Source organism: Aythya fuligula, chromosome 18 (genome assembly GCF_009819795.1).
Source record: "Aythya fuligula isolate bAytFul2 chromosome 18, bAytFul2.pri, whole genome shotgun sequence".
Lineage (NCBI taxonomy): Eukaryota > Metazoa > Chordata > Aves > Anseriformes > Anatidae > Aythya > Aythya fuligula.
This window is the reverse complement of record NC_045576.1, coordinates 12,705,253-12,730,047: the sequence shown is the minus strand read 5'-3', so window position 1 is coordinate 12,730,047 and position 24,795 is coordinate 12,705,253. Positions and strand designations below refer to the sequence as shown.

The 24,795-nt window shown below is 42.8% G+C and overlaps 1 protein-coding gene across 1 annotated transcript in view; it reads right to left on the bottom strand.

The window, feature by feature from the left end:
- The window catches only part of ASPSCR1 (ASPSCR1 tether for SLC2A4, UBX domain containing), a 47,487-nt gene extending 23,709 nt beyond the window's left edge, over positions 1-23,778 (bottom strand). The window contains 9 exon segments of the mRNA XM_032199427.1: positions 2,157-2,296; positions 8,652-8,834; positions 8,836-9,091; positions 9,593-9,666; positions 10,486-10,543; positions 20,492-20,592; positions 22,364-22,478; positions 23,553-23,608; positions 23,680-23,778. Of these exon segments, the coding sequence (XP_032055318.1) occupies positions 2,157-2,296; positions 8,652-8,834; positions 8,836-9,091; positions 9,593-9,666; positions 10,486-10,543; positions 20,492-20,592; positions 22,364-22,478; positions 23,553-23,608; positions 23,680-23,778 (1,082 nt within the window).
- Positions 23,779-24,795: the final 1,017 nt, after the last annotated feature.

Here is a 24,795-nt window from a genome sequence, read left to right as displayed (position 1 = left end):
AACAAACATGAAATTAACCTGCTCCATTTCTTCCTTGTGTACCAATTTCTGATTTACACCAATTCTCAGCTCTTTATGAAATTAGAGTTAAATTCTAACTGCACTTAAAGCATTGCATTGCATGCAGCTAGTTCTTGGTAAGATTCACCAGCTTAAATCAGAAGTCAAATGATATCAGTTTCATGTGCAACTTGCCTTTATTTTTATCCCTGGCTGCAAGGGAAAAAAAGGATTACAAGCATCAGCAAATTTGGAAATGACGTCTTTTTTGAGGGGGCTGAATTCCAGTAACCCCCAACCAAATGACCCTACATTTGTACCACTAACTACTCCAGACCCACAAGTGACAGAGCAATTTTCAGGCCAATCTGTGTACACATGCAGATTTTAGAGGCCTTGGCGGGTGGAGGAGGTGGAACAGCTCTAAGTAAGAAGTTCAGCTCAGTCTTGGCTATATTGCAAAGTGAGCTGTCCCGAAGTTTCACAGAATACTTGTAAAGTTTAAAAGAACGTTGTGATCCTCTTGAAAATAAATACACTAATGAAATTAAGTTCTTAAAGACGTGTTGACAGCAAAATGGTGTGATAAGGAGACAAACATTACCTTAACCTGAGTTTTTAGTTCAGAATTTAAGTACAATGAAGTCATGAATATTCAACAGCAAGCTACTCGAACAATGTCTTCCTATAGTTCTTCCCTCTCTTCATGTGCATCCCAAACATTCCCACATCTTGCTTTGTGGTTAAGCTTAATTTTACATTATTTCCATTTGGGTAATTTCTCAAAGTTGGTCTTTTTTGATGAGGTCTAATAAAAGTTGAATGCTGTTTCTTAAAATACATGGCTTTTCTTACTGGCTGAAAAAGCTAGTAGCTGCTAATGATGTCATAAAATCAGAATGGTTTGGTTTGGAAGGGATCTTAAATATCGTCTAATTCCAACCCCCCAGCCATGGGTAGGGACACCTTCCACTAGACCAGGTTGCCTAACACCCTACCCAGCCTGGTCTCACACACTTCCAGGGATGGGACATCAACAGCTTCTCTGGGCAACCTGTTTCAGTTCTTCACTGCCCTCATAATGAAGAATTTCTTCCTAATGTCTGACATAAAACCTACCCTCTTTTAGTTTAAAGCTATTACCCCTTGTCTTGTCACTACCTGCCTGATAAAAGAGCTTCTCCCCAACTTCCCTGTAGCCCCCTTTAGGTACTGGAAGGCTGCTATAAGGTTTCCCTGGAGCCTTCTCTTCTCCAGGCTGAACCACCCCAGCTCTCTCAGCCTCTTGTCATAAGAGAGGTGCTCCAGCATTCTGATCATCCTCCTTGTGGCCCTCCTCTGGACCTCCTCTAACAGGTCCCTGTCCTTCTTATGTTGGGGGCCCCAGAGCTGAACACAGTACTCCAGGTGGGGTCTCACGAGAACAGAACAGAGGGAGAGAACTGACTCCCGTGACCTGCTGGCCATGCTTATTTTGATGCAGCCCAGCATACTCAATGAGAGTTATTCTCACAAAGCTATCATTGTGCTCATATGTTTTGTCCATTAGAAGTTGTTAATTCCAGCCATTTAATTCCTAGTAGTAAATGTGAAATCAGATCAAAACAGAAAGCAGGAGCTCACCACTGCTTTGAGCCTCTCGCAAATCAAAACACATCTAATTATAGACAGTGGTTGCTCTTTAAGAAGAAGGGGGAAGAAAAGGAAGAAAAAGAGACAGTGTGTTAAGTGGCTTTGAGTAACTCTTTGAAATGCAGAAGGCAGAAAGAGACCTTTCTTTTAATCCTTTCCTTAGTGAGGGCCTGGCCCTCGTTACCTTGAGGTTCTCAGATAAACTTACCACCACACAGGCATCACAGACATTTCATTTCATTAAATTTTCAAAATCCAAGTAAAACAATTATCTCATGCACAAATAGTCAACCAGTTCACACAAAAACATACATTCTGTCACAGAAACATGGGATAGCCCTTGAACTTAAACAGCATAAAGGGCAGAGACTTCCAGTGCTGATCATTAATTCAGTAATTCCATATCCAGTAACTTACCTACAACCCTCTCCCCAGAAATCACAGCCATCAATAGGAGCACTGTGTTACTCTGCTCAGCAAAAGAATATGAAGCAAACTCAAACACCAGCAGAAAGGGAACTTACCTCTCACTCTGCAGTTGTGCCAAACGTTTCCGTACATCATCCACTGTGACTTCAAAAAAATCATCAGGAAGGTCATCTAGGCCAGCAGGAAGTGGTTCTAGCAGGTCTAAGTGACATAAAAGTGGCTCTCGTTCCACAAACTACAGAATAAAAACAGGCTTAGGTTAGTCTCAAATGCACTACTTTGCTTATTCTGAAAGGTTCCTGAAAAAAGAATAGTGTGTTCAAACTGAACTACAATTACTAGTGTGGAATTCATGACCATACGATCAGAGACTGACTGTATCGAGGCTGCCATTGTTTTGACTAGTTATTTTTTATAGTTGATAGAGCCTGTGGCACAATTCCTCCCAACAAGCAGTAGAAGCCTATATTGTTTGATGAGTGACACCCTAACAGCCAGCTGCTCTCCTGTCTATATAGGAAAACCAGGGCAATAACCTCTGCAGTCAGGTAATGTAAGGAGAGATTACTCCCCTCCAGGACGGGCATGTGGGATCTTCTCACTGACATGACAGCACAATGATATTTTGGTAGCTACAACCTTGTTATAAGCATTCCTATCCTAAAATTATACTTTACCTCTCTACTCCACTCTCATCCTACAGGCAGTACACAACTAATACAGGTGCTATTCTATGTACTACTGCTTATAAACTGCCCTTTTAAATTGTTCATCTGCCATGTATTCCTGCCTGTCATCATGCTTTATGTTCTCTTGGCTTGCATTCTCTTGCCACAGAGCCAAGGGTACTAGGTCTCAATCCATTTCTCCTTACTCTAGAGAGCCATCCTTTGACCTGTTGAGTTCTCTGAACTGAGTCACTGCAGGTTTTCATTGTATGTTTCAACTTTTTAACCTGGCTTCTGGTAAGTATTCTGTGTCAAATGACACAAAGTTCCCTTGGACAGCAAAACCCTTTTCAGAAAGAAATCAACCTTTGTTGTAGGCAAAACAGACAGATGGTGGGGGGAGCACTTCAGTATACACATTAGCTGCAATAAAGGTACTCATTACATTTATTGGCAACTTTCCCCACACCACAGCTGCTGTGGATATGCTGTTCAAACAGCAGAGACCTCCAATGTACCCCTCTTACTTGTAAGGCACAGGCAGCCTGGCCACTCTGCTCCCCCTGCTTCCAAAGCCCATCACTGGCAGTGGGATATCATGATTGCAAATCTGTCAGCCCATTTGTGTCCTGTCCTATAACTACGGCTGCAGTTTTATATACATCTGTATACATACACATATACGAATACACATAATCACATGCACACACACACTCCCAAACTATCAGACAGTGTTCATCATCTCTGAAGGGAGACTGACACTCCATATCCCTTCCAGTTTAGAAGGGGTTAGATACTGGCTACTATCCCTGACATCAAAAGAAGCAGCTGTGTCAGAATGTGAATATAAACCACAACAGGAGTCAAATACACAAAAGACAGTTGTACCTACTGGACCTTGAACAATTCAAACTTCCTGAATTCTAGAAATTTGTACATGCCCAAAGCTTGAAAACAGAATATTGTGCTAGAGCCTATAGGATATGCAGGGGGGAAGGAGTTCACGAATGGAGAGGCCCACCAGAATAAAAATTTTGGTAGTTGATACAGCATTTCTTTACAGTCAGCTGCCAGCCTAACACAGCCCTAGATTCTATGAACAAATACGTATATATTGCCTTATACATGGCAATATTAAGAGTATATATTGCCTTATACACTCTTTGCAATCCAAATGAGTGCCTAGATGTCCTCTCCTCCTGCCATCTGTTCCATCTATTCTCCCTTCCCCCAAGCACAGGCCCCTTGGGAAGCAAAGGAGTCTCCCTCAATTGTCAAAAGAGAGGACACAAATTACAAGGCAATGTTCACTCTATTTGTGGGCACTAAAGGGTAATTTGAGAAATTAGAAGAGCGAGGTTGTATGGGTGGGACCCTTGGCTACATTTAGAAAGTTGAGCAGAGTCAGCTTTAACTAGAGGGTGAAGGACCCTGATTGCAGCTTTCCCTGCACTCAGGGGAGGAACGTCCAGGGCTGCAGAACTCCCTGAGCTGCCTGCATGAAATGATCCTGAGCATACAGAGCCACCCTCTGGGAAAGAGCCTGTGGCACAACAGTCCTAACTGCCATGAGCCACTGATCCAGTAAGGGCAGATCAGTGTTAGAGGAGAATTAACCAGGCCTCCCAAATAATCAGGTATACTTCAGTCTCCTCCTACAGGCTTGTATTTCGTTTCACTCAGAACACACATACTGAAAACAGACTTCTCCTTCCAAAGTTAAAAAAAAAAAAAAAAAAAAAAAAAAAAAAAAAAACAACCAGACATACCCTATGGGATGTTGTGAAAGGTGGTGCTGACATACAGTGGAATTACAAAGTCTGCATTAGCAAATCCTAAACTTGTCATTTAGCACCAGTGATAACAACAGCAGGATTCCAAGTGGAAAGTGTCAATCACTTCCCAAACCATGGGAGCAGGTAAAGACAGCTTCAGCCCAGACAACAGAAATAATAACATATCAGAAAGTGGATGTATATCCCAGCCCACGGTGTTCAGCTGTCACCCCTTCTCTCTGTGCACTCACCATCTCAGGCTGCCTTAGAACTGCCATTCACACCTCGCTTTCCAGACATCTTTGCTGAGACAACTGGCTCTGCACTGCAGATAGCACTGTGCCAGCAGGAATTTCCCCCTCTACAGTCACTCAGCCCAGCAGAACTACGTATGCGCTGTGACACAAAACTACTTCTTCCTAGACATAAACGCCCTGTTCTTGCCCTCCAAATTATATTCAGCCAAGACGTGCCTGTTTAATTCTCTGCACCATACCTATAGTGGCCCAGAACAGACACAGACTTAGCAGCTGAAACGTAACTGTGTAATTTCTTCTGTTCCCCAGCCAACACTGAATGCTGACTATATTAGCTTCCAAACTGGCACATAACTTCACTACCCCTTTACATGAAGGAACACACTTTCTTCTATACGAAAGAAAAAGCATATCTGTTTACATCTAACTAGACTGCAAAAACACACAACTACAGTAAGAATTTCCTAATATTAAATTTTCAGTTAACCCCTCCTAATAACAGTGAAAATTCTGGAGAGAGCTGTAGCAACTGAGTTTTTGTGGAAAATAACGGAGGTGTTTTGAGCTTGTTTTTCAATGTTTCTGCAACTCAATTTCAGAATTACATGACTAGGTCTGTAAGAGAAGAGCAGCACAAGGTGTCTACTAGGCACAACTTAGCAATAAAGAGACAACCACAGTGACTCTGAGGATGCAAAGTCTGCCACATCGTATTACTCCTTCTGCCATGTCTTTCACACCCAGTGGAACCAACCATAAATCTCACCTCCTTACAGACATAAGAAACACTTCAGAGAGAAAGAGGCTGTTCCACCAATTCCTCGCCCAGAGTCCAGCAATCAGAAAAAATCCTGTTTCTTTATCCATTACCATTTACTCACTTAACTCTTCCAATTCGGGATCTCCCAATCTAAATACTCTCACTACAGCTTTGCTTTAAAGCCTCAGCGACAACACCGAAGTACAGGCAGAATCTGAAAGCTACCTTCCCATGGCTACTTACAAAAAGGACTCTACCAGGTAAACCTACTCACTTTCCAGTTCCAATCTGGTATTTTCTTCAAGTGCCAAAAGGTAGCTAGCTATCTCTTGTAATAAAAGATGGCCACCATAAGGGCAGTTTCTGCCTTTCACTATTGAACTTGGAAGGAAGGAAATCTATGCATTGTGCCGTTATCTTTCTGTCAGTAGTACCTTTCAGAAGACAAAGATGCTGCATTATGGTTTGTCACCTTCCCAAAATATCAGTTCTTTGAAATCTCTATTTCTACCAAAGCTGAGACATTACACACTTTTCACCAGCAGGCTGAAGCCATCTATTCACAACAGTGCCTACCAGGCAATTGATGTAATTGCAGTCTATGCAATACAGCTAGGTGTTAGAAAGAATGCAATTCAGTCTAAGATCACTATCCTGGCCCCAAGTAAGCAGGTAAGCTGAGGAAAACCCTTATTTAATTTGAAATATAGTGGTGGCTATTGTGCTTTCCACAGCAGTAAGCTCTCCCTGCAGACCCACCTCCTCCCCACCACCTCAGGGAGCTCTAATCTCCAGGGGAATCTGGTGTAAAGTTACCTTCTAATAATTAATGTTCTGACATCAAAGTCAGCATGCAGCTGTCTGTAAACCATCTTTATCCTAAGAAATGAAGGGACGCCAGCACAGATTTTATCCAGCCTCTCTGCAGCTCCAAAAACCACACACAGGCAAAGCATTAATGGGAAGATTCTTTTACAAAAATGAACCTTTGATGTTTAAAAATAATTTGTTTTGTTTTGTTTTTTCCTCAGGACTGAAAAGGGACAAAAAGCAGATGCCATGTGGCTAGCCCTGCTCTGCTGTTGCTGCTGAGAGCAGAGGATGGCAGGAATGGAGGAGGGAACAAAATGTAATCAATCAGCAGCAAAAGCACCAGAGATCAAAGGGCTTGAAAGCAGCAGTCAAAATCACATGCTGTTTAACACAAGGGCAGACCCCCCCCAACAGAATCTGCAGCTGCTTCCAAAACTGTTCTCAAACTGGAAGGATGGCTGGCTCCCGAAGCGCCTCTAAGTGGTTTGAACTGGACTGCAATTCTGAGAAAGATCCTGGATCACAAACAAGAGTCCCTAGGCCACCATGGTGCAGCTCTGTGACCATCAGCACAACTTCACATTAAGCTGTAGCCAATAAAACTAAAATTAGTTCTGTCTCTCCAGTCAGCACATGGAGAAGCACAGACAAAAGGCTGGTGAAAAGTAACACCTAACACTTGCACCATTCCTTCCTTCCTGTTCAGACACAATTAAAACTCCTCCTTTACAAATCACTCATAGGTGAGAGTGTGATTGAAGCAAGCAATGCATTAGAGCAGACAAATCACCCAGCCTACTGTTCAGGACTCCACACTCAGAGTCTGTTCCAAAAGGTTAAATAACACTGATTAAATGGACCCAAACATGTTTCTAATATACTAAAACATTCACCACTGGGTTGGCAAGACCTCTTTCTTCTACGTTTATAACTGTTCCAGAGTCCTTCCAGGGTCTGGCTTCTCCACCTAAACAATTCAGAAACTCATGAAGAACGGACTGCGACCACAAAGAAGTCAACCAAGGTAGAACCTCTGCATCAATGAGAGGGCATACACATAGCCTTGTTAAATTCCTCCTGGACTGAGCACCCTTGGAACCTTATTGGGCGTCTTTTCTTCCTGCATATGGCTTTTCTTTGTTTAATCCCTTGGCTGGATCAGAATCAAAGATAAACACCAAACTCCAACTCTAGGAGGTACTAAAAACTGGGACTTTATTTAAGAAGCAAGATACTTAAAAGCAAGACAGAATATACTTTTATATGCAAACAGAAGTAGGGAAAAGGAAGGAAGGTTTCTGTATCACCTGCAATACTAAGAAAATTAAGACTCACAGAAGGAATGGGTAGACTGAAAGGAAGAGAAGATGCCCAGACCTCATTTTTCAAATAGCTAAATTTTGTCAAAAGTGGTGCAACTGTAGCTGAAAAATTCCTTTCCTACATCTGTGAGCCTTGCAATCCACTGTGTCACCAATGGTTAAGCGGTAAATTGAAGCAACCATGGACAGGAGGAACTGAGGAAGCAGATGTTAACAACCACCAGCATTGGATGCTGCTTTCACAATTGCTTTACTATGAAGTTCAGTGTTCCACAGAACATCTTAGATGAGAAATAGGGTACACCTTACAACCTAAGAGTTCAAAACTCTGTCTTCTCAGGTCTTAGAAGTATGTGATCAAGTTGCAGCAAATCTGTTAAGACCACTTCTCCTAGGACATAATCCTGCAACGAGCTAGAAAGGTTATCCCTTTCCATGTGGAAAACTCTGCCAGACTTGCATCATTCAGAGGGCAAGTCAGTCACAACAAGCAGCAAGCACTTTCTTAGTAATAGAAAATATAAGTCTGGACAAACTCTGCTCACCTTCAGAAAAATTACATAGTTGATAGCAACTAAAAAAGAAAAAAGGCAAGTTTCCAGGGCTCAGGTGACAAGTGGGCATTTTTTAAAGACATTTAGCTTTTCATGAAATTTGACGCAGAAATTTAAGCTCTTCTGGGCTGTTTCTAATGCACTTGTGTTGCTTGCATTAGAACCAATCACCAAGGATATCTCAAGGTTCAAAGCTTTGCTTGCCTCTGGACAGTGGACAAATTCATAAATTCCCATCTTTTGTATATCCTATAGCAAACAGACCAAAATGCAAGTTACTGAACTTACTTGGCAGAACTATATATCACCAAGGCATCCAATGCTAAATTGGAGGAGGGAGGGGGGGGAAGAAACACACAGCATCTCAAATATGGAAACATCTTTCCCCACTTAGGCCAAGGCATGATACAAAGCCTTCACTGCAAACAAATTTTACCTTACCTGCTCTTGCTCATTCTGCAGCTCTTGGCTGTTCTTTGACTTCTTTGGCTCAGAAGGGCCTCCAGGGCTAGAAAAAGTCGCTGGCAGCTTTGAAGATGGCTTATCTAACCCAAGAGGTGGAGTAGCCACAGAAGTGTCCCCCAGACGCTGTCCATCTCCAAAAAAAAGGGACAAATGGGGTAGACTTGGGCTCTGAGGGAGGACACAGCTCCTCCACACTGGCATTAGGTTCTCTAATCAAGCCTTGATTGTCTGTGCAACAGTTTAAAGACAAGGCCACATCCCTGTGGTCCAAGTCCTTTGGGAACACGTGCATTTGAGGTAAGGGCACATTCTCTGCTCCTCTGATAGAGCCTGGCCTCACCACTGGCTCATTACACTGTGTCATGGCATCCACAGCTTCCTCCTGACCAGACAAACTGCATTTCTTCATGACAACCCTTAAAGACAACACCAGAAAAAAAAAAGATTATTTATCATAAGTGCTGTCCTCCCAGTTCTCAACATGACCAAGACACAAAGGAGACAGCTAGACCATAGTTTAATAATCTGCTTCTTCCAGAGCTACAAAGAACCAGTTGCAGTTGCTCTGAAGTTAGGAGGAGGGAGGAAGCAAAACAGGAATTACCCTCCCCACAGGAAGGGAAGAAAATCGCCCTCCAGGGAAGAAAAAAGTTAGCTGTAAAACACAGTTTTTAATCATTCCCACTTTCTGTATATATTACAAAAAACTGGCTAGATGATCACAGAAAACCTGTCATTGTCTATTCCCCACCTCATGGGCAGAAGTTTCAGGTAAACAGGCAAAGACAATTACCAAGCACAGTGATGTTTGTCTTTTTTGAATTATTTTCATTCAACTTTTTGGTACTTGAAACAAAACAAATTCATCACTAGAGTGAAAATGAAAAATAAAGAGCCCAAACTTTTCTCCTCCCAACCTGATGATGGCACTGCCTCCAGTCAGACCAAGTGACTTCAGTGTTGTCTTCTCTAGTTCATCTTTTCCTGAGATCTGTAACAAAAACAGAGGAAAAAAAGAAAGTAACTGTCTATCTGAGAGCATTTAAAGAGCTCTTTCTAGAGTGAAGCCTATATTAAGATAATCATCACACAGCACCAGAAACAACTCACAGCACATTCTTTCTGCAGTTGGAAATGAGACCTGAATACATCTGTATTCACCTATTTGGCTTTACCATATTCACTGCTTACTAAGGGATCTTCATTGAAGATAACCTATACATGTTTCTGTTCCATGTGTATGTCCAAATCTGATTCAACCTCAGCAAAGCATTATTTTTTATGTCAGCAGTTAAATCACAGGCAACATATCTGAGCTAGAAGACAGCTGATTTCATTACATACACTTCCCATCTGCTTGTAATGACCCATTCCAGAATAAAGACGATCTGTCCACAGAGGTCAGTGGGAAGTGAAGGGGACAGCTAGGGAGAACGAATTCCATAATACACACATACAAAATTTTAAACAAAACATTAACAGCAAAAGATCAAAACAGGGAGGAAAGCAAATATTTATTAAAATGAAACCACTGTTTTGACTCTTGAGCTTTAAAAGAAGTTGGAAAGAAAAACACAAACAAGTCATTGAGCTCATTTTATGGGCTCAGAGGTCTAAACGGCTCTGGGTTATGTTCCAAAAAAGCTTTTTTCCATACAGACTTGTCAGGCTTTCAAAAGACCAACATTTTTCTACTTCCCCTCTTAAGAAAGTTCAAAAGAAACACTTTCCAGGTTGGAAAGTGGAGCTAAGTTTTCCCTGTATTTTAGGGACAGAAGAAGAGATGGTTAAGAAGGTTTTGGTGACTTACCTCATCTCGCATGTAAATACAGACTGGACAGAATTCACCATGTTGTTCCATAAACTCCCTGCAATAAACAGCAAAATACTGCAGCATCTGTAGAGCAGTCTATCCCTTCCAAAACCAACGTAGAGAAATAGTAAGAAGCAAAATTAGCTAGCATCACTCTCCTCCCTGTTACTCCAGCAACAGCCGTTACACACTTCACAGAATTGGTATTAGAAATTAAGTAAAGAATTTGCTCCAGTGCACTCACTGTTCCTTAAACACAGCTCCTGACAAGTTGAAAAACAAAGGAGAAATAATTCTTCAAGTTAATTCTGAAGTGAGCCAATTTTACAAGATAAATTCAACATCATTCTTAGAGTGCCTCAGTGCCCGATCTGTAACATGACTAGTACTTGCTCTTTTTAAACCCTTATCTAAGTTCAAAAGTTTATTAATGTATAGACAGTACTTCCTTTATGGAAGGGTCAGTTTCTTCCCATGTATGCGCAGCAACAGAACAGAATGAAATACTGCTCTGAAGCAAATAATGTGAGAACAAAGAGGTTGCTTGTCTTAGTATCAGAAAGATTTAAAACAACAACAAAAAAAAGCAACAGAAGCTTTTAGATTTTAGGGACCAGGGACGAAACAAAGCCAAAGAAAAGGCTGCTGCTCTAGAAAAAGTGAAGATAAACATACAGGTGAGTATTCCAGTGAGGCAATGATGCAAGCTGATGACAGGCCATCTGCAGAGGAAGATATAAGCAAAGGATTCATAGCATAGAAAAGAGGGAGAACTAGTTCAGGGCTGTGAAGAAGGCAGACCCAAGTGCTATTCTTAAAAAGATGCTACTCTTCCCATTTTCCTGAAGATAAGCAATTCTGCGGCATTCAAGAATAGAAGCTTTATTACATATTTATTTGATCAAACATTGAAAGGAAAAAGCCAATAACAATCTACCATAGCAAGTCTCAGTTTTCATCCATCCAAGATCATTCATGCAATCAGCAGTGCCCACTGCGTGCAGAAATGTGTGCGTTCTTGCATCACTGAAATGTGAAGGCGTATATGGAAGATGACTCGGTTCCCTCATTAATTCAGAATCCTATCAGAGATCAGTTATTCTGGTATCAACCTAGAGTTTTGTCACAAGCCTCCCTAAATTCTAATCAGATAATTGCCACACACTCTCTGCTTCTTTCATTACTGGAGAAGCCACCATTGTAAGCATTAACAAGCCCTGACCAGAATTTTGTACAGGCAGCTAGTAAGTGCCTTAGTACTTAACTCTGGAATTGGAATCAAGTCTGGTTTCAATAGTATCAGCATTCAATTTAAGAAAGAATCATTGCAGATGCAAACTTCTACTACAGGAGTTGATTTGGCCCCAAGCCTACAATTAGGAGGGTACAGCCTACCCCTTTGATTTATACTGAGTGATCAGGCTCTGTAGTCTAGACTTGGTTTATGACTCCTCTCTTCCACTGTAGGTAAGAATCATTTGATGCCACTGGGAACATCATGTCCAGAAGTGAACTATGTGCCTTACCTTGATGCATCTCCCAGCTTCACTATGGAGAATTTAATTTGTGCAGAAAACAATTTAGAGAACTGAAAGAACAATTAAAGATGGAAGGATTGTGTTGTGTTTTTTTTTTCTTCCCATTATTAACCAAGAAGCTGTGAAGTAGATTTTCCGCTTAACGACTGACATAGCTTTAACAAAAAAACAAAAAAACAACAAAAAAAAGCCTCTTCTTATGATCAGTATTCTTTCCAAATCCAATTCCCCCCTCAGGAACAAAAAATAACAAGCATTAATAGTGTATTATCTTGTGGGAGAAAAAAAAACAGCACACCAAACATAAGTGTTGATGGCAGATTATTCTGTGCAAGGAAAACCAGCACAACAAATAGTGATTCAGCACAGAGCACTCATCCAAGTAAACATGAGCAACAATTATACTCATCCTTTCAAGTTCTTTGTGTTTTTTGTTTGTTTTTTAGAAAGAAAAAAAAAAAGAAATAAAAGCAATGCATAAAACTTGAACCCCTGGGATTCAACCTGCAATCAGAAAGGCAAAGCAGTGTGCCAGGGAACTGAAGAAATTAAAATTGAATGGGTTAACATAAGATAGTAAAATACTAAATGTTAATTTTCTTGATTATCTGCTTCTCTAAACAGCAGACTACAGTAGATGGAGACCACCAAGCTTTCTCCTATGCCTCACCCCACCGGGAAATACTCACACAACTCCTATGACTAACAGAATCCACCTCTCTACAAATCAGCTAATGAAATCCACCTGACAGCCACATCCTTGCCCATCTCCTGAGACCTCAAACAAAAGAGGCTGAATTTAGTCACTGAATCAACTTGCCATTTTATGTGCTATTATGCCTGTGTTATTACTAAATTCAAACAGAACTTTGCAAATAACTTAGAGGGTTATGTAAATTAATTCTGGCACTTCACTGTCTTCTCAGTTATTTGAGGCTAGCGATTGGAGTGAACTTCACAGAAAAAAAGCAAAATCTACAAGGCCCTGGCAGCCTGAAAGTACTCCAGTATTTCCCTCCAGAAATCAGAAATTTTAAGAAAATCTATTTCAATAATTTCTCTGTACTATTTGCAATTCTGCAAAATCAGTCACAGACACATTCCCTTAAATATGCTTATAAAACATTCATCTACTAGGTGTTCAGGTGTCACAAAATTTAAGTAGGAACTCAGATCAATTACATCTATCACATTACTCACACCTATCACCAGTACCTTCAGGGACTCAGAATCACAGAATGGTTGAGGACAAGAGAGGCTTCTGGAGGCCTTCAGGTCCAACACCCCTGCTCAAGCTGCACAGGGGCCCCAGCACATCCTGTTGTCTGGGATTGTTCCTCCCGAGGTGCAGGACTTTGCACATTTCCTTGCTGTACTTCATGAGGTTTTTGTCAGTCCCTTTCTCCAGCCTGTCCATGTCCTTCTGGGTGGCAGCATGACTCTGGGAAATCCATTATTCTCCCCAGCTTCATGTCATTTGCACACTTGCTTAGAGTGCACTCTACTTCATTGTTCAGATCGTTAATCAAGATGTTTAACAGGACTGGACCCTCCTACTTATTACTGGCCTCCAACTAGATTTTGTACCACTGACAACTACCTTCTGGACCTGTCTGACTCATTCTCTATCTTATGCTTTAATTTGCGAGCATCATACCTGGGGGGTGGAACAGGGAAAGCCTGTAAGAAAAGGGAATCAGTGAGCGAGCCTGGGTTCCTTCTAACTTTCCTATAAAGGAGTTAAATGAACTGGGTTCATTATTTAAAACATCCTGCTTTCAGCATCATGTAACCCAAAACGTGTGTGTTTAAATTACAATACTCCCAGCCACAAAATTATCTCCCAGATTTATGAAGAAAAAGGATCATTTAAGCAGGAGCCAAAATCCATTCAGTCAACCAAGTAACTAATCCTGAAGTGACTGCACGTTATGGAGTATGTCTGTGCTGTGGCCACACTGACTACTGTGGTTAGAGAAGTTTCTACTTTGTAGCTGTTAAGACCACAAGTAGGCATGCAACAAACCCAACACAAAGGTGATTATTTATAATCATTATTACAGAAAGACCATCTTAAGACAGGAATAAGATTCTCTATCCAGGTAAGGATGCAAAATAACCCTTAGCACACTATCAATCTGCTTGCACAGCAGAAGATGGGTCTGGGTACCCAAACGCAATGTACTACTTTCAATGCAGTGGTTCCTCTAATCTTAAGTATCATCATAATGTTCAATTGGAGTTATGTAACACCATTAGCTTTGTCAATACCTTATGCAGTCTCTCTATTTTGTCCAAAATAGATCACAGATTAGCAGCTCAGAAGAATATATATACAATCGATGTTTTGCATAATATTTTAACATGTATCTCGTTAGCCCAGTACAAAGTGATATGAAATAAATGATCAGGGAAAGAGTCAGTGAGTCTATAGAGCAGAAAAACAAAAGGATATAGCCATTAAGTTCTAGAAAAATTCATCAAGGATATTTACATTTAGACTAAAAATGCAGCTTCAATTAAATATAAGTGAAGTAGCTGGAATCAGGAGTCACTCAGAATTGAACACACCATCTGGAAAACAATACTCAATCCTTGAGTAATCCTCAAGAGCAAGAGCACATCAAAGAGTTCCAGATGGAGGATGTGGGAGAGCAAACCTGTTAAGCACAGGCCAGAATTCAGATTTCTGTTTGCTTTAATTACAACAGTCTATCTCCAGCCTTGATCTAAAGGTTAAAACTTAAGCCTTTCTAAATAAAGTATGCAACAGCATGATAATATGGGACAAGGCAAGTCACAACAAAACTGACAGGCTCTGCTTGCTAGACTCAACAAATCCAAATAAAGCAACCTGTAAAACCAGTCCTGAGGGATGGGTCTCATTCAGGGAAGTGAGGGGCTGAGAACTACTATGGGACCAGCTGCAACAGATCCGAATGGTTTCAGTACTGAGGTATCTCTTATTTTATTTAGAGGGGGAATACACTTCTCCAACCAAACCAATGCATCAAATGCTACCATGCAGGAAGTGACAGACAAACCCAGAGCATCCTAGCTATTACATTCAACCTTCAGATTATGAAAAACAATTACCCTTCTAGATGATCAAAAAAAAAAAAAAATAGGTTGCCACCACATACAGTACTGCAATCAGTTATACTCTGTCAAGGATAGAAAGCCATATACAATGCTCTGTAGGAATCAATCTGTAGCAGATGAACAACTATTTGCACCAGTATGACTATTCCTATGTGACCCCTCATCTGCTGTTACTCAGTTAGACACTGGAGTAATTGAAACTACTGCCAAAGATGGGTGGAAAGCTGGTTCCATTATTCCAGGCATTCTCCCATACAGCAGGAAGTTCCTACCTACAATTGTGTTTGTAAATCCTAAAACTGCTAGTTTATTCAAAGCAATGGCAGCAAAACATCAGCATATAGGACGCAGACTATCACAAACCTCTGAGTAACTCAATTCAAGAAGCATTTTGCAGCTGTCACTTCTGCTTCCAATCCTATTAAAAAAAAGACTCCAATAATGAGTGGGTTTTGCTTACACTCTGGCAAGGAAGGCAAACCTTGCCAGAGTGCTGTGCTAGATAACGCATGTCCACGCTGTGATCCTTGAGCTTTACCTTGTAACTCCAGACCCAGGCTCTTACCTCCCCTACTCCTTTTGCAGCAGTAACTAAGCTCCAAAGGCTAGCATTTGATGAGGAAAGGGGAAGAAGGAGAATAAACAAACAAACAAACAAACAAACAAAAACCCTTGTCTCCTCACTGGAAGTTTGGAGCAAAATAGCACCTAAGAGACTACTTTTAGCATATCATAACAGACCATGTGTGCTCAGACTTTTCCAGACAAGCCAGTAGAGCTAGTCATCCCTACCTTATTTTAAATGTTTTTGCTTCCAATCAGGATCACCTATATCCCTATAGAAATCCCTGATAAAAATAAAAGACTGCTGAGACATGGAAGAAACAGTTCAGACTCTTTATTGGTTACAGTTTCTCCCTGAAATTACAGAAAAGGGCAGACAAAAGCAGCCCACAGTAATAAAGTTTAAACCTCAGGTTGCCTATCATTAAAGTTGGATGATCACAATTTAGGAGGAGAGGGCACAATGGAATAAACATACATCCTGACCCAAAAGACCCATAAGAGAGCAAAACAATTTGACTTATATAAACTAGCTCCATTCACCTTCCCAAAATTTCTTTTCATGTCAATCCAAGGAACCGTTTGATTAAACAGCCTTTTGAAAATACATGGAAAATATCTAAACTTAATGAATAATACCATAAAAGCAGTAAGGAGTCATAGCCATTGTCAAAATTGTCAAGTGTCCTGACTGCAATCACTTCTATGTAAAAGTCAACAAAGCTGATGAAGGTGACACAGAAGCAAGAGTGGAAGACTGAAAAGCAACAGTTCTCCCAGGCCTGATGCTAAAACACTTGTGCCCTCGACCAAATCTGTGCAGAACAGACTCCAAGCAAAGATCCCTGGGAGACTTATTTTTGTGTAACTCTTGGAAGCCAGCAGGCTCCTCCTCCAGCTGCTGTTAATCCATTACATTCACTCACTGAGGCAAGCACACACATCAAACACACTGTCATTTCTTTGATGTGCTGTTCTTCAGAAGGGGAACGGCAGGCAGATTAGATTCCTTCATGTAGTGATCTGACAGGGCCTGTAAACATCTTGTGCAAGGACTGCTGCACGCTGAGAGGAGGAGCAGATTTACAATAGCTTCCAGACCTTCTTCAGACCCAATTAGCCAAGATGGACGCTGGAGACCTGGGGGAAATTCCAGTGGATTTAGAATACTTCCCCCTCACGCACTCACAGCAGCTGAACATTCCACGAAAACATCTTCAGTTGGAAATCCAAGGGAAGGATTCAGCAAAAGTCAACAACTAGATGACTAGTCAGTCAACTGCGTCCGTACATACTAAAAAGCATCACAACCCCTGAAATCTATACGGATGGATACAGCTCCAGCTTGTTATGCAAGTCACACACAGCATCTCTGCTGCTTGTTGACTTTAATCAAAAGTCTGCAAAGTCCATCCAAACATCTAAGCTCAGCTTCCAGAGAGCAGAAAAGAACAGCTGTGTCTTGTGAACTGAAGTTAATAACACTTAGCACAGATTGGCAGTTATAATCCTAAAAAGAGCAGTATGTATATTGACTAGTAGTGTTACTACGTCCTGTAACAAATAAAACCTCCACCAGTCTAGCATTTCCCCAACTACAACAGGCACTCGTCTCCGAGAGGGCACCAAGTATGTAACAAGGCACAAGAAAGGCCTTAAAACACCCCCAAAAATAAACCCAGGTTTTGTTTCTCCATTCCCCTTGTCTACTTCTTTCCCACTCCAAAAAAAAATCTGAATGTCTAGTATTTACATAAAGACTGTCCTTTTCAATTTAAGAGTTAAATGCCACACAGCAGATATTTTGATGATACAAAATTTTGAGTAAAAAAACCAAAAACCTGTCACAAACCATTTCTACCTATCTGCTTCCTCCTTTTGGATCCTTATTTGAGACACATTATACTTCTTACCATAACTGTCTATGAGAGACAGTCCTTACCTGGATTAGGAAACTGACCTACTTGAAAAATAACAGGGAAAACATTATTTTTCAGCCAAATCAGCTATGTAAGCCAATTCCCCACAAAGCTGCACAAATACTACAAGGGGAGTTAGACAGGAGCGTGGGAAGTGAGCAGTAACTGTTCAATCCATTGCTGCTATTCAGAAGATGTTTTTGACCTGCTTTCCCCGCCCCCCCCTACACACACACCATGATCCTAACTCTCTCCCTTGAGCCGACACTAGGCACTCATTTGATCTTGTTATGGGCCATTCAGGGAGCTGTCATGGTTTAACCCGGCTGGCAGCTAAACACCACGCAGCCGTTCGCTCACCCTCCCCCCTCCCTCTCTGGGACAGGGGAGAGAAATGAAAAGTGAAACCCGTGAGTTGAGATAAAGACAGTTTAATAAGACAGGAAAATAATAATAACAATAATAATAATACAATGATGATAATAGTACTACTAATAATAATGTGTACAAACAAGTGATGCACAATGCAATTGCTCACCACCCGCTAACTAATGCCCAGCCTAACCCCGAGCAGTCCGGCCCCCTCCCCCCGGCTAGCCACCCCTATGTATTGTTTAGCATGACATCAGATGCTATGGAATACCCCTTTGGCTAGTTTGGGTCACCTGTCCTGGGTCTGTCCCCTCCCAGCTCTTGCTGCACCCCCAGCCTGCCTGTTGGCAGGACAGAGCAAGAAGCTGAGATGTCCTTGGCTCAGTATAAGCACTGCTCTGCAACAATTAAAACATCGGGGTGTTATCAGCACTCTTCTCATCCTCAGCCAAAACATAGCATTCTACCAGCTACTAGGAAGAAAATTAACTCTGTTCTAACTGAAACCAGAACAGGAGCTAAGCTGGCTGAAAACAAACAGTGCATCCCTGGGAAGCACAACAGCTCCAGAGCAACTCAAGCTACACAACTCAACTGTGCTACCCTGACTTAATGAGGTAAGTTTGACCAATTCATCCTCAGAACTGTGTTTCTTAGGCTATTCCAATTGCAGTACATAATAAGCAACATCAAACTTCATTTAAAGTAGTTTATGCTAGTACAGTAGTCTAATGCTAATGCATACCCATAACTGGTCAATTGCTCCAGCCCAGATGACAAATGGCAATCCAAGATTTTGCATCCTCTAAGTGTACGCTGAAAGACAGCTTATCTGAAACTACTACTGGTTACTGAACTATCACCTGTCCCTTCCCAGTGACCACTTATTTAATAGCTTTTCTAGCACCATAGCTTTGGAGACTTAAGAAGTTTCCACACAGATCACCACTATCTCTGTAGATTGACGAGTATGTAAGTGTTCTGAGAAATTAACAAAAACAGTTCCTAGTTGCACAATACAGCATCTGTACAGAGGAGCAGGAGGATTGAGTGCAACAGAAGCAAGCTTAGTCACATTAGAAAAAGCGCAGAACAACTGGTAGAAGGTGAGGAATACAAGAGAAAAAGCAAGCTAGAAACACAAAATCTGAAAAGACACTGTACCAAGAGAAAGGTAAACCAACAACAATACAAAAAGAAAAATAAAGTTGGAAATTCTGTTCAGAGTAGAATGGCTGTCACAGCTTCAAGGCTCCATCTTCCAAGCCATGAAAAAAAATAAAAACTGTCTACAGAGAAAAGTTTTTTAGCTTGACATTTGAAAACAATACTGCATTTTAAAGTCAAAGCTAGAGACAAAGGAAAGCAACGAACCAGACTCAATAAGATTTCTAACCCACGTATATATTTAATAAATGTAAGACCAAATATTTTTCCATTTAAGTAGGAGTTAATCAGGAGTTAATTAGCCACATCAGCCTGCTGAGAACTATTTCCTTGGAGATCTGCTCATGTCCCAAAAGCAACAGCAACTTGCTTAAGAACCCTCTCTACCACGTGAAACCGCAACGCAAAAAATACTAGTGATGAAGATATTCTAGACTAGCTTCTCAGCTCTGGAAGTAACTTGACTTTAAATAAGTTTGTATAAAAGAACAATGCAGCAATACATCCAGGTATATAGTTTCTTTCTGGCCTTTGCAGTTTGTTTCCAGTTTATGCCCTGAACCAAGACTGCAAGTCCAGTATTAAAAAATAGCAACAAAACAATGGATTGTCAAATATGAAACAGCAAAGAAAAGGCAAACATCTGTGTTATAAAGGAAAAAAATGCAATGAAATGTAAATTCTACAATTCTGCACGATTTAGTTGGATCACTGTGTGGTGATGTTGGCTGGGATAGAGTTATTGTCTTCATGGTTGCTTCTATGGTGCTAGGTTTTGGATTTGTGATGAAGGTAGTGTTGATAACACGCTGATGTTTTAGTTGTTGATGAACAGTGCTTACACAGTTGAAGCCTTTTTTTCCTCATACTGCCCTGTCAGCAAGGAGGCCAGAGGCGCACAAGAAGCTGGGAGGGGACGCAATCTGCACAGCTGACTCAAACTGGCAAAAAGAATATTCCATACCATGTGGCATTGTATTCCACAAACTGGGGGAAAGCTTACCATGGGTGCTGCTACGTGGGGACTGGGTGGGAATCGGTCAGCTGGTGGTGGGCAATTGTGTTTTACGTCATTCTCCCACCCCCTCCCATTTATTTATTTTTTAAAGTGAGTTTAAAAAAAAAAATATTGAACTCTTTATCCCAACCCATGAGTTTTCTAACTTCTGGCCTTCTGATTCTCTTGCTCCATCCCACTAGGGAACAAACAGGAGAGAGCAAGATGCTGTACAGTGCTTAGGTGCCTACTGGGATTGAACCACAACACACTGTAACAACAACTAAATACTGTCATACATAGACCCATCCAAACAAGTATTTTTTTTCCACTGAGTTGCTTACCTGGTCTTTGCAAAATGGTTCAGAACTTCCCACAAAGTCTGTTGACAGAGAAAGGTATCTTGCAAACGGGAGCCATCATCTAACTGTAATGCAATCCGAACCTATAGGAACAACACAGTAAATACAAGAATTCAATGAAAATTTCTTCACTACAACTTTTTTCAGTGTTTTCTTTGATCTTTAGAACACGCTAACCAAAAATTGTGACTTTCTTCTAAACACTTGCTGCAAATTATTACATTAGATAAAAACAATTAGTATTTAATGATTGTTTTAGAAGTTAATATTCAGAATAGTTCTATTCTACTATGAATATTATGATTTTAGTCCTCTAGTAAATAGCTCTCTTTGGGCAATTCATTCAGTCTCCTCTCACATCACTGAAAAATTAACATGACAGTGCAACTTCAATTTAGAAAGATTTGCAGAATAAAATTAACAGCTTTGCTTTCAGAGTCCAAGCCCACAGTACACATTTAGCACTGCTAGAAAAATTACCACTTTAATAAGGTCACATGAATCTGTTGTATTCCTCTCAGCTGCACAACCTGTAACATATTTTCTTACAGTGAGAATGCATAGCATGGTACTGGCTAATGTTACTATCTGCCTACAGAAACAGCGGGACAGCTGATTTCAGTTTTCTGTTTTAATTTGTACCCACCAAAATCTGCATCCTTCCCCTTCCCCCAGGAAATGAAAATAGACACCACACACTCCAGTAATCTGCAGTGTTTTCCTTAGAAGAACGTGTTTGTAATCTGCCACAACTCCTGCCAGTCCTTACAGGACTGCAAATTGTGATCTGCTGGAGACAGGAATTTTTCTAATAAAGAAATCAGTGGCATTATCAACAACTAGCCAACAAAACTAAGTAGTTTCATACTACCATTAACATGACCTCCTGATTTCTTCAGTGCTGAATACAGGCCTTAGATTTTTCTCATCTACAGCAGACTGATGACAGCTGACATCACCATTCCATAAGAATCCAGCCCTGAAATTCAGACTGCCAGTTGCATCAGTTTTTTGGGCAACAGTTCAAAGCTAAGTATGTCACGGAAGTCACATTCAGTCCATTAGAAAAAGTCTTTCTCAAAATCCCAGGCTCTATATAAAATAATAGGAGATAATTGGCACTGGTCTAAGTTTACAAACATATAAGAAAAATGTCAATAACTTTATCACTACAACTGTACCGATAGCACACCTAGATCACCTGCCATTACATCATTTTTACCACATAACATGTTTATGTTCATTAATATCTCTGCATTGTTTTAAAAGTTCTGTCTCCAGCTGTTAGAATGACGTGCATTAAAAGATTTAAGTCTCCTAAACTTGACAATAATTCCTACAGAACAAAGCGTCCATAAGCCCTTTGCAAATAATAATAAATAGGAACATTAGAACAATGCTAAACACAGCACATATCAGAGAAAACTACAAAGCTGTGTGAACATATCGTGAATTCTTTAAGAATTTCAAATTTTAGTTGAAGCTCAGAAGCAAACTACAGTAACAGAAATAGAAATTAGGAAAGGGAACTAACGCAACTGTTGAGCAAAGCCAACAGTGATCTTTAACATCTTATACATTTACGTCTATTAAGTTTGCCAGCCCCCTAAAAGATCCCCTTGCCCACCAACACGTCACTGGAACACCACCACCATATGGACCGTAAGCAAAGACTTCCAGCTCCTAATTTCCTACATCTATTTTTTCACCACGCCTCCACTATTCTTCAGGTAGTCTTCCACTCGTGCATTTTGATCAAGCCTGAACATGTTCCTGCTCACTAGACATGACAAGATCATATCCAGCATGTCTGAAAAACTAAACAAATCAGGTCACACTGTGAAATGAACATACCGTATTTCCAATTCCCACTCTGTTGCAAGAGACTGGCACCATCTCCAGCTTGGCATTGTTGGGTAGTCTGGCAAATCTCCACTGTAAAGAGAGATCCAACACGCTTCTCTGAAACCTGAAGAAGAATACAGTAAATGAAGACACCAGGAACCATCATATGCAACCTTCAGATCACTTTAGGGACTGGCAACAGTGCAACATCCAGGTCTGAAGCAACAGAACTCTCCACAGACTGGTTGGAAGCCATAGAGTAAGATGGTACTGCCTATCCAAAATACTAAAGGTTGTAGAGGTCAGAGATAAAATCCTCTAATTGTATTCCTACTCAGGTTTTAAGAGATAAACAACAACTGAATACCTATTCACATGCTGCATACAACACTAAATAAAAATGTATTTTACTGCCAGTGAGATGAATAAGCTCTTGATTTTTATACTGTAAAAGTATATAGTCAAAACAGTAGGTAAGACAGAAGAGTTCCTATCAGTCTGTCAACTAGCAAAAGTGAGTGTGAGGCAGGGAAGGGAGTGTTTTCACGGAAGGTACACAGGATTTCAGCACACGTCCTAAAAGTGAATGGAACTCAGCACTAGGAGAACCCCAGAGCTTAACTAAAACAAAATAACTTTTCTAGAGCATAACCTTAACTGTACAGCACAGACCTCTCTCCCGTGATAACTACGAATGATTTCCTCATGCACTATCACGCAGCACCTACACAGCTGTGGCAACGACTAAAACAAACACCAGCCCCAGTAAACAGCTAAAGGACGCCTTGGGCCCCTCTAGGACCGCCCGCCCACCCGCCACAAGAACGCCCACACCGAACAGCAAGCAGCTCCCACGCGTGTTTCACACAGGCCTCCCCGGCTGCCCTCGGGACGAGGCCACGCTCAGTGAACGGGGACAGGCGGGCGACAGGGCGCCCACACGGCCGGGCTGCAGGCCGACGGCGCCGTCCGCAGCAGGGAGGGGAAGGGAGAGGGGCCGGGGCCGGGGCCGGGGCCGCGGGCACCGTGCGGGCGCCTCGCCAGCAGCGCGGCCCGGCGCGGGGAGCAGCCGCGGGCGGGGCCCGGCCCCCGGGCAGCGCGGGGCAGGGCTTCCGCCGGGCCCGGCGACGGGACGGGACGGGACGGGACGGGACGGGGGAAGCGCAGCCGCCCGGCCGACCCCCGCGGTGAGACTCACTTCAGGCCGTACTCGCCGGGGCTGCCGCCCTGCTTCCTGCAGACCTCCTCGAGGATCTGCGGAGAGAACAGGGGCGTCAGGGGCCGGCCCGCGGCCCCGCCGCCGGCCGCCCCCGCCCCGGACCCACCTGGAGCAGCACCGTGCCGGGCCCCACCCGCACCGTGACCCGCCGCCCGCTGGGGGCCAGCACCGACACCACGGCTCCCCCCCCGCCCGCCGCCGCCATCTTCCCGCCCGCCGCGGCGCTGGCTCCGCGCTGCCGGGGCGGGGCCGGGCCGCCCCCGGGCCGCCCCCGCCCGCGGCCCGCCCCGCCGCGGCCCCGCCTCGCCCCGCAGCGGCCGAGGGCGCCGGGGCCGGCGGGCGCGGAGCGGCTCCCGGCTCCCCGCGGCACGGCCGGGGCCCGGAGCACGAGCGGCACTTAGAACAAAGGCAGGGAAACGGGGTCACGCGTGCCCGACGAGGAAGGGAGGGCAGCGAGCGACAGACACGCGGCCGGTGGCACAGGTTCGCTCGGCTTCTCGGAAGAAGAGCGAGAAGGCAGAGCGAGACGGTCCGGCCTTCCCCTCCGCGAAAAGCGAGGGGGCCGGGGGGCTCCGGAGGAAACGCGAGGGGCAGAGGGACAGGGCCCGGCGCCGGGGACACGGGAGGGCCCGGCCCGGCATCAGGGAGCGCTCTTCCGAGGCGGGTGACGGAGCACTGGCTCGGGCAGCCCGGACAGGCTGCGGAGCCTCCTCCTTCCTTGGAGATCAGAAGCCGCCTGGGCGCCGGCCCTGAGCAGCCTGCTCCAACAGGTCAGATCCTTGACCACGCCAGCGCTGCGAAGTAGCAAATCTTCGCAGGCAGCGGACAGCACGTGCACCAGCAGCAGTTCTTCACCCTAAGCCTAAGGGTCTGCTGAGGAGGCTGCGCACTCGTGCTGAATGTACGGCAAGAATCCTCTTCTGCAGATGTAAGCTCTTTCCTCTTGAGCAAGCAGTGATGACAGTGACTAAAGACTGAAAATACCAATGCTACAAGAAAGGTACCCCTTGGCAAAGTATAAAAACTATGGCGACAAACTCATTTCAGAGAGAAACTCAGAAGAGGGGAGCATTATGCCCATCGTCAAATGAGTGTCTACACAGTGTCACAAACAGAACACTAGTGGTAAGACAAATTAGAGCATCCCACTGCCTAAGAGAGAGAAAGAGAGAAAGAAAAACATTGAGCACCTTGCAATTAGTGCCTTCTGGGCTTCCCAAGT